This window comes from Dama dama, chromosome 2 (genome assembly GCF_033118175.1).
Source record: "Dama dama isolate Ldn47 chromosome 2, ASM3311817v1, whole genome shotgun sequence".
NCBI lineage: Eukaryota > Metazoa > Chordata > Mammalia > Artiodactyla > Cervidae > Dama > Dama dama.
This window is the reverse complement of record NC_083682.1, coordinates 44,163,324-44,174,256: the sequence shown is the minus strand read 5'-3', so window position 1 is coordinate 44,174,256 and position 10,933 is coordinate 44,163,324. Positions and strand designations below refer to the sequence as shown.

The 10,933-nt window shown below is 40.4% G+C and overlaps 1 protein-coding gene across 1 annotated transcript; it reads right to left on the bottom strand.

Annotated features, from left to right (window-relative positions):
- Window positions 1–482: 482 nt before the first annotated feature.
- Window positions 483–8,536, bottom strand: LOC133040587 (tripartite motif-containing protein 64-like). The gene is made up of 5 exons (XM_061120470.1): window positions 8,126–8,536; window positions 7,531–7,626; window positions 6,389–6,632; window positions 4,267–4,374; window positions 483–970 (listed from the first exon to the last, which is right to left on the bottom strand). The coding sequence occupies exons 1-5, from the start codon at window positions 8,534–8,536 to the stop codon at window positions 483–485; spliced, it is 1,347 nt and encodes a 448-aa protein (XP_060976453.1).
- Between the last annotated feature and the right edge of the window lie 2,397 nt (window positions 8,537–10,933).

The following is a 10,933-nucleotide window of genomic DNA, read 5'->3' as shown; positions in this document are numbered from 1 at the left end:
AATTGAGAATTCGTCAAAATATCTACTAACTTGAGAAAAGTTTGCTGAAGAGTGTAATGAGAAGGTATATGCTAGAGTCAGTAAATGGTATTGGGCATTGTTTCCTTTTGGAGGTCATGCATATGTCCCACAATGAGATAGTCCTGGTTTTACAATTTTGTATATTTCTAAAAACCATTGATTATGTAGTTTAAAAGTAGTGACCTTTATGACACATAAACTTTAGTTAATATAATCCTTATTTTAAAAAGAAAAGCAATTGACTATATTCTATGAAATACTCCATAATAAATGTTTATTAAAAATTTAACAGATTTATACATACAACAATTTTATGCCATTTTGTAAACATACAATCACTATGTCACATTAAATAACAATGTGCTGCTGAGCAGTCAGGTATCCTGTGGCCTCACAAGAAGTGAAGGGCAGCATTATCCCCAGACAAGAAGCTCCAATAAATGGCCTGAGAAATGGACAATTCATGGAGATTTAAGGCAAAGGAAAGGTATCAGAGGGGAGGAGAAAGCAGAAGGAAGGAAACTATATATGAGGGAATTTCTGAAAACATCATAGAAGCTCACAGTTCCATTGTCATAATCCAAAAACACTCCAATCTTACCCAGAGGCCTTTTCACAAAATGAACTAAGGGTGGGGAGGTGGTGGACAGAATATACTGACTGTTCACCTTTGTAGAACACAGAAAAAATGCTTCTTCAGCACCAATACTGATACTGGTATCACGTGTGAAGATGCTTTTACAGACTCCCAGAACCCAGCTGGAGGACAGTGCCACGTCCAGCTCCCAGTAATGCCTCCCGGAGGTGAAGGCCCAAGCTCCCCAGGACACAGCACACGCCCCGCCCCGGGGCTGTCTGGACCCGCCAGGATGGTCATCCTCAAACAGCACACTTGCATCATCCAGGATCACATGGTGAACGGTCGTTGTCCGACTCAGAACATTATTCACTGAGGAAAGAGTAAAAATTGTGTCAGCCAGTTGAATTTCCATGTCTCTGAGAGGCAGAGACTCTCTACACAATAAGCTTTTTAATTTTCCTTTCCTCCTTCAAGGAAATCAAAACAAAGACAGCAAAGGGAGTTAGAGTGACTCTTCTCTCAAGAATAAAAGTTATTTAAAAAGACATATATCATGAACTGGGTGAAGTCTGACTTAATGTCAAACAAAAAAAGCAGCAATGATGGATTTAAGCTCAAGAGTGAAATAAACTGAGTAAGCAACAATTTATGGTCACTCACAAAACTAAATATTCTGTCTGTTTATAATCACAGTAACAACCTGGTTGCTCTCCTTTAGCTCATCCTATTTCATACATATTTATATATATGTGTGTATGTGTATATATATATATGTGTGTATATATATATATATGGTTTTGCATTTTCAAGAAATTGCAGTGGCAAACTCAGACTTGGTATTTCTAATCTGACTATAGAGGCAACAAAAGTATCCGAAATGCAGTACTTGGATGCAATCTCAGAAACGACAGAATGAACTGTTCATCTCCAAGGCAAACCATTCAATATCAGAGTAATCCAAGTCTTTGCCTCAACCAGTAATGCTGAAGAAACTGAATTTGAACAGTTCTGTGAAGACCTACAAGACCTTCTAGAACTAACACACAACAAAGATGTCCTTTTCATTATAAGGGACTGGAATGCAAAAATATGAAGTCAAGGAATACCTTGAGAAACAGGCAAATTTGCCCTTGGAGTACAGAAAGAAGCAGAGCAAAGGCTAATAGAGTTTTGCCAAGACAATGCACTGCTCATAGAAAACACCCTCTTCCAACAACCCATGAGAAGATTCTATACATTGATCACCAGATGGTCAATACCAAAATCAGATGGATTATATTCTTTGCAGCCAATGATGGAGAAACTCTATACAGTCAGCAAAACAAAGACAGGGAGCTGACTGTGGCTCAGACCATGAAATCCTTATTGCCAAATTCAGACTTAAATTGAAAGTAGGGAAAACCACTAGACCACCTAAATAAAATCCCTTATGATTATACAGTGGAAGTGACAAATAGATTCAGGGGATTAGATCTGATAGAGAGAATGCCTGAAGAACTATGGACAGAGGTTCATGACATTTTACAAGAAGCAGTGATCAAGAAAAAGAAACGCAAAAAGGTATATGGTTGTCTGAGGAAGCTTTATAATTAATTGTGAAAAGAAGAGTACCTAAAGGCAAAGGAGAAAGGGAGAGATATACCAATTTGAATGTAGAGTTCCAAAGAATAGCAAGGAAATAGCAAAAAAAAAAAGAAAAAGGAAAAGGAAAAAAAAAAAAAAGAAAAGCAAAGAAAGCCTTCCTCAGCGATCAATGCAAAGAAATAGAGGAAAACAACAGAATGGGACAGACTAGAGATCTTTTCAAGAAAATTAGAGATACCAGGGAAATATTTCATGCAAAGATGTGCTCAATAAAGGACAGAAATGATATGGACCTAACAGAAGCAGAAGATATTAAGAAGAGGATGCAAGAATACACAGTAGAACTATACAAAAAAAACCCTTAATGACCCAGATAACCATGATGGTGTGATCACTCACCTAGAGCCGGACATCCTGAAATGTGAAGTCAAGTGGGCCTTAGGAAGCATCACTAAGAACTAAGCAAGTGGAGGGGATGGAATTCCAGTTGAGCTATTTCAAATTCTAAAAGATGATGCTGTGAAAGTGCTGCACTCAATATGCCAGCAAATTTGGAAAACTCAGCAGTGGCCACAGGACTGGAAAAGGTCAGTTTTCATTCCAATCCCAAAGAAAGACAACGCCAAAGAATGCTCAAACTACTGCACAACTGAACTCATCTCACACACTAGTAAAGTAATGCTCAAAATTCTTCAAGCAGGCTTCAACAGTACATGAACCCTGAACTACCAGATGTTCAAGCTGCATTTAGAAAAGCCAGAGGGAACTAGAGATCAAATTCCCAACATCTGCTGGGTCATTGAAACAAGAGAGTTCCAGAAAAAACATCTATTTCTGCTTCTTTGACTACACCAAAGTTTTTGACTGTGTGGATAACAACAAACTGTGGGAAATTCTTCAAGAGATGGGAATACCAGACCTCCTGACTTGTCTCCTGAGAAATCTGCATGCAGGTCATGAAGAAACAGTTAAAACTGGACATGGAACAACAGACTGTTTCCAAATTTGGAAAGGCGTAAGTCAAGGCTGTATATTATCACCCTGCTTGTCTAACTTAAATTCAGAGTAAATCATGAGAAATGCTGGACTGGATGAAGCATAAGCTGGAATTAAGACTGTTGGGAGAAATATAAATAACCCCAGGTGTGCTGATGACACCAGCCTTATGGCAGAAAGTGAAGTGGAAGTAAAGAGTCTCTTGATGAAAGTGAAAGAGGAGAGTGAAAACGTTGGCTTAAAACTCAACATTCAGAAAACTAAGTTCATGGCATCCGGTCCCATCACTTCATGGCAAATAGATGGGGAAACAATGAAAACAGTAGTAGACTATTTGGCGGCGGGTGGAGGGTGTGTGGTCCAAAATCACTGCTGATGGTGACTGCAACCATGGAATTAAAAGATGCTTGCTCCTTGGAAGAAAAGTTATGACCAACATAGAAAGCATTTTAAAAAGCAGAGACATTACCTTGCTAACAAAGATTCATCTAGTCAAAGCTATGGTTTTTCCAGTAGTCATGTATGCATGTGAGAGTTGGACTATAAAGAAAGCTAAGCACCAAAGATCGATGCTTTTGAACTGCGGTGTTGGAGAAGACTCTGGAGAGTCCCTTGAACAGCAAGGAGATCCAACCTGTCCATCCTAGAGGAAATCAGTCCTGAATATTCACTGGCAGGACTGATGCTAAGGCTGAAACTCGAATACTTTGGCACCTGATGGGATGAACTCATTTGAAAAGACCCTGATGCTGGGAAAAACTGAAGGCAAGAGAAGAAAGGAACAACAGAGGATGAGATGGTTGGGTGGCATCACTGGCTCAATGGACATGAGCTTGAATAAACTCCGGGAGTTTGTGATGGACAGGGAAGCCTGGCGTGCTACAGTCCATGGGATCACAAAGTCAGACAAGACTGAGCCACTGAACAGAACTGATAGAGGTAGAAAAGATGTTAACAACTTCAGGAATGTATGCACCACCTTCATATCCAAAAAAGAAAAAAGAAATACAATAAAATGAAAGAAGGTTTTTTCCCAAGAAGCTCTAATGAAACGTAGCCCTGATCACCAAAAGGCTGACTCTTACCTCTGAAATTGTTCAGCATGTGTAGGAATCCAGAGACAGGCCAGGAAGGGAGCTCTGGGTTCACGGGCTGAGGCTTCTGCATCTGTGCCAAGTCAGTCCTGTAACAAAGAAGATCGGTTCCATGTCAAGACCAATGGCTAATCACGTGAGCATTGCAAAACAGCAGACTTCACTACAGGATCCGATATGTTCTCAGGATTCTCCTACTTTTGGTGATTTGCTTATACAATATATTCTACTCATTTGAGAATATAAAAATGTTGCCATATATTTTACTAAACATAAATTATATCAAATTTCATTTTCCCCATTTTCTCAGACAATATTCCAAATTTGCACTCACTAAACTTCATTCCCTTCCTCAATTCCATCAATTCCAAGATCCTGGACATTTTACAGAGAGCAAAAAATTCAGGCTAAAGCCTTAGAGACTTCACTCACAAAGTAGCCATGAAGGATGCATTCCGTTGTCTAAATGGAAGTGCTCACTGACCAGACATGTTTACTCTTGTCAGTCCAGCAAAGTGACCCAGGTCCAACCTGGTTGCCCTGGTCCTGAACGTCTCACTTCCCACTGGGCAGCAGAAAGCCGCTCCCTGTGAGGTCCTGCCTGCAGGGGGCTTGCTGTAATGGAACAGGCTGAGTCACTGCTACCCAGTATTAACAAAATCACAGTCTCTCTTTTCATGGTAGGGAGTGTGCCTCTTTCATGCCTCTTCCACCTTTCAATTACTAGGCTAGGTGCTTACTCTGTGATGTCTTAGAAAAATCCCTGGCTAAGTTTTATTGCAGTCAGGCTGGAGAGAATGGGTCGAGTGGGTGGAACAAAGCCCAGAATGTCAGCAGGTTTTCAGATATATTTGATTTCAGTCAAATGAAAAGGAAACTGATGAGATCAAGGGTCAGAAACCCATGAAATTCTTTTGAAATAAAATGGAAAATAGCCAAAAAGACAATGTTGGCAATCCATATGTTAGGGTTCTATACCTGTGGATTCACACATGGATTCACCGCTACATTATGGGCTATGTATTTGCTTATTTATTCCTTTATTTTATAATAGGATCAGAGCTACTGTTCTACCTATACTTCATGTACAGTGTGCACCAGTCAACCCCAAATTCCCAGTGTTACCCCCAGTGTTCCAAACCCCTAATTCCTTTACTTTTGCCTTTGTTCTGAGATGAAAAGTTCACAAAAAATTCCAGAAACTTCCAAAAATATAAAAATTGAAAATGCCACACACCAGGGTATGACTTATGTAGCATTTACTTTACACTGTATGTGTTAGTTGTAAAGTTGTCTAGAGATGACAAAGTGTTCAGGAGCATGCGTATTAGTTATCTGAGAATACTATGGCATTATGTCTAAAGGATCCTGTGTCCTGGGATTTAGATATGGGGGAAGACCTGAAATCAATCCCCAGGTCCCAAGCAAGAACTGTGGGTCCACCTCATCAAAAAGACAAAAATATTTCAGAAATCAAAAAATGTCAGTGTATACTCACATTTCCAGCACATTGTCCAAGTCCTGCAAAGGGAAAAAAAAAAAAAAAAAGATTATATTAATCATTAGGGTTCTGTCCTTTTCCATCTCCTTTCCTATTCCTGTTTCAAAATAAGACATGGTTTTATAATTCTTTTCTAAGTAACACTCAGAAGCAATCTTCATAACAGACCCTAACCTAAAACATGATGGGCTTCCTCAAGTCTCATTAAAGAGGGAAAGAGGGCAGGAACGGTCTGCACAATGATGCAGCAACATCTAGGTTTCCAGTGTCACTCACTGCCCACTGCTGTCTTCAAGAAGTCATCTCACCATTTATGGTAACGATTAAAGTAAACCAGACAATTGCATAAAAATAATTATATATTGCATTAAAATTGATACCAGTTCTAAACATCTTGCCTGTGTGACAGGAAGAACTGCAATGTCTTCAGGAAGCATGGATAACAAAGGGTGTCAAGGGTTTAAGGGGATGTATACTGAGATTTACTCCAAGAAAATTAACTTTCCCTGGGTCACAGAATCTTGCTGATTGTGTTATCATCTGTCTGGATAGGTAATATTTCAGTGTCATAGCAACTCATCTAGAAGAGTGTTTCTCTCTCTGAGGATGGATCCTCCTTTCTCACCTGGAGCAACTCCACGTCCGGCTTGTGGCACATCCCGGTCAGCTCTCTGTACATTTCTTTCAGACTTTCTCTCTGTTGAGTCATTTGGAACACACTCTCCTTGAGTTGTTCACAAATCTCCTTGGCTTCTCTCTCCAGGGCCCTCAGATGCAGTTGCTCCTCCTCCCGGAGCAACAGAAGCATCCTCTGATACTCAAGCTTGATCATCACCTTCCTTAAGGCCATGTAGTCCTGCAGAGAGAGTGGATCCAAAGCATTACTTATGTTCACATTCAAAAGAAAACCTCAAATATTATTTCCTTAGTGTCATCAAGGAAGTTCCTGACAAACTGCCACATGCATCAAAGAGTCTTAAATATTTCCTGGTCCTTACTGCCCATGCTTTCTCTGAATTCCTAATCTCTTTCCCTGTTTAAATTAAGTCATCTGAGGGATCCAGGCTGTCTCCCAAGGAGGATTCTTTAGCGTTCTTACTCCATCAATTATTTCCTCTCTGACCTGAGTCTTGTTTTTCTCTTGTTCCTTTCTCTGATTCCTCTAAATATTCCTTCATGAAGTAAACCCATTTTGTATAGATGTATTTATTTTTTCCTGCATGCTGACTCTCTTCAGTCATGCCCAACTCTTTGTGACGTTGTGGACTGTAGCTCGCCAGGCTCCTCTGTCCATGGGATTCTCCAGGCAGGAATACTGGGTTGGGTTGTCATTTCCACCTCCAGGGGATCTTCCCAAACCAGGGATGTACTCCATGTCTGTTGTGGCTCCCACATTGCAGGCAGATTCTTTACTCCTGAGCCATCATTTCCCTTCTAGGTACGACTCTGTTCCTCTCCTCCTTCACAGTCACAGTTAGTGCGATGTGTCTAATACCCCATGTCTGAAAAGGTTTATTCCAGTCTTCAAAGTGTGGCCTTGGAATACATTTCATGGCTTGGTCTCCCAAAATACTAGCATTCTTTGAACTAGCATATATTAGCCTGTTCTAATTGCACTTACTGATCAGTCATTTGAAACCACTCCTCCAAGGAAGAGACCAGTAGCCTTTAACAGGAACTTACATTGACCTAAAAAATCTAAGTTAAAATTATATCAATATTTACACAAATAAATAGGAACATTTAATTCTCACCTCAAAGGACTGAGTTGTATTAGCTTCCTGATTCAGGCTGATTTGTATTTCTTCTCTCATTTTCCATAAAGACCTCATTCTCTTCAGGAGTTTCTCCTGCAAAATACCCGTGGGATTTAGTGACATAGAAGATGACACCGTAAATTTAATCCCATTATTCATGAGCAAAGGCATTTATTAGATACACAGAAACCTTGACTTAGGAAGCTGTCGCCAGACTTTTCCACATTAATTTAATTTGATGCCAATATTTGAATATCAAGGAATAGAACTGTATACTAGAGAACAGGGGGAACTTTACAGATAATGGAATACATTTCCCAAGATACTGAGACTCAGACTCTAATAACCCGAGTAAGAAAGCCTCACGCTCCCATCAGAAGCCTGGGGCCCTGGTGCCACCCGCCCCGGGAGGCTGCATTTCCATGCGTGTGGACAACTGGGCAACAACCCTGACAGGACACATTATACGTGAGGATCCACATTCAGAAATCCCACCTCCACTGTCTCCATCCCATCACCATCATAGCACCCTCGTCTTCCTCTCTGACTTAGGAGCCTCTCGATCCCAAACTGCTCTAGAGGCATCACCTACCCGGGACTCCTCAGCAGCCCTGTGTATGGGACTGTGGCTGTGAGCTGCGTGCTCGGGGCGTTCAGAGCAGGGCCCGCAGAGCAGGGTCTGGTCAGCCTCACAGAAGAGGCCTCTGGCTTCCTGGTGTGTCTCACAGATCTGCTCCTCAGAGCGGTGGTCGTGGTCAGCTCTGGCCTGTCTGGCAAGGGAAGCCAGCCTCTTGAGGACAATATTGGTTTTGAAATGGGGCCTCTCTGATATTCCCCTGCACTCAGGGCAGCTCCTTGGAGTCTGGTCTTCTTCCCAGCAAAGGCTCAGACAGGGACGGCAGAAGCTGTGCCCACAGTCTATGGTGACGGGGTCCAGGAAGCAGTTCATGCAGATGGAGCAGGTGAGTTCACTCTGGAAGACCTGCAGTGTGTCTGAATCCATGTTTCTGAAAATTAAAGAAAGAAATAAAAGAGGAGAAGGGAAAAAGTCTTTCTTCTTCCCTCATCAGGAAAAATAAATCCTTTGGACAAAGTCCTGTCTTGAATTCTAATTTCCCTATTTGTTTACCTCCCCAGAACAAACCTAGAAATGGTGACTATATACACCTTGAGTTTGAACTATTATACAAAAGATAAAATGCAATAAAAGAGTCTTTAGCACCTTTTTTGTTTAAAATAAACCAGGATTTCAGTCATACTAAAATTATTAATACATGGAGAAGCTTAAAGTTTAGTGTGAGTATGCTCAGTCCTGTCTGACTCCTTGCTACGCTATGGACTGTAGCCCACCAGGCTCGTCTTGGGATTTCCCAGGCAAGAATCCTGAAAAGGGTTGCCATTCCCTTCTCCAAGGGATCTTCCCAACTCAGTGGCTGAACCCGTGTTTCCTGCATCTTCTGCATTGGCTGGTGGATTCTTTACCATGGAACCACCTGGGAAGCCCCTTAAAGATTAGAACGGAGGTAAGTGTTGGGATGACGTCAGTTACTTAATTAGCTGATTCGAACAGAAGCACACACAGAAAAAAAAAAGTTACTTCTAGTTCAGGAAAGCAAGTTTTCCTGGAGTCAGTTCATATCATCAGAGCATGTCATATTTTGAACTGGTGAATGTTCAAGTATCACAATAATCAGGGAACAATAGTCAACATGAATATAATCATTTGTAGACTGATAGCATCAATGACCATGATAATATTAAAACAATAATAGGAGAAATTAATATGTGTTGCCTAGTGTTTCTCAGCATTGAGTTAAATCCTTTTCTATGGATTAACTACTTTAATTGTCTCAACAATATCTACTAATTTTCTATTTTTACCCACATTTTATAAGGAGGTTACTTGATATAGTGTAGGTAAAAATAAGTTACTTGTCTGCAAATCCCACATGGAATCAATGCTTGAGGAAGTGCTCAAACATAGATAGTACTGACAGAATAAATACAACTAGCTTTTGTGTCCAAGACTGCCATTAAAGTTTTACTTTTAACTGAACATATCAGAATTTCATTGTACCGTATTCAGAACTCACCTTTGGTTGTAGTTAATAAAACTTTCCACTCTTTTTCAGTAGGTAACTCTCAAATTCAGTTCAGGATTTAGGTGCTCCACTGCTGGTGGCAGAAACTTTCAAAAGTCTCCACAGCTCAGCCAACTCCAAACACCACAGCTCTGGGCTCCAGAGAAGACTGAGCTTGGTTCTTGCTGGATGCTTTATATTCTCCAATGACCACGCCCATTTCTTCCAAGTGATAGGGTTATCAACTCCATGAAAAGGTATAGGTGCACATGATTAGATTTTGCAGAGTTGGAAACACATCAGGATGCCAATGATTGAATTCAAACATTTGAAACCTACTTAACCCAATTGCCACAATCCAACCCGTGATAAAATTCTCACCATGAATTTACCTTTGTAATTCATGAAGTTTTTTTTTTTTTGAATAAAATATTCAAGTATGAATTTCACATCTCCATCTAATAAAATATATTATAGTTTTAATATATCCTACCTATCTAGACCTATCACCCACTAGATTTACTTGCCTTTCTGAATTAGCCTGCATTCATTTGGTGATATTTCTTCAGAATGAGGAGTCCCTCACATTCTATTTTTCAACCCGGGTACTCCAGCTCCCCCAAAATAACACATACTGCTCTGGCTAAGATAGCTAGAAGTTGTTGTTTGGAAATAACTGAACTCCCCAGGATTGAATTTCATATCTTCATTTTACAAACTATATGATAGCCCTAATTGCAGCAACCAATAATCTCACCAGTAACAAGTGAGAATGCATGCCTGCTAAATCTTTTCAGTTGTGTCAGACGCTTTGCGACCCCATGGACTATAGCCCACCAGACTCTTCTGTCTGTGGGATTCTTTAGGCAAGAATACTGGAGTGGATTGCCATGCCCTCCTCCAGGGGATCTTCCCAAACAAAGGATCGAACCCTCAGCTCTTATGTGTCCTGCATCTGCAGGTTCTTTACCACTAGCTCCACTTGGGAAGCCCACAAGTGAGAAAAGGGACTATGATTTTCCTTCTAGGAGTAGCAGTGACTCAGCTTGTTCCATCACAGCAAGCCCGCTTGTTCTCTAAAATGCAGCAATCTTTGCCTTACCTGACATGGAATAAGGGAAGTGAATGAAGTTCAATGACTTGAAAATTGAAATAATGTCTGAGAAAAATAGGATAGTTTAAATTGGATATATTTTGAAAACATAATATGGTAAGATTTTATATTCCCAAAGGTGCCATTGCTGGTTTTTAATTTTCTCTGTATTATAACTGAATCTATTATTCATTGCACAAAGAATATTTATTATTTGTAAAATCAG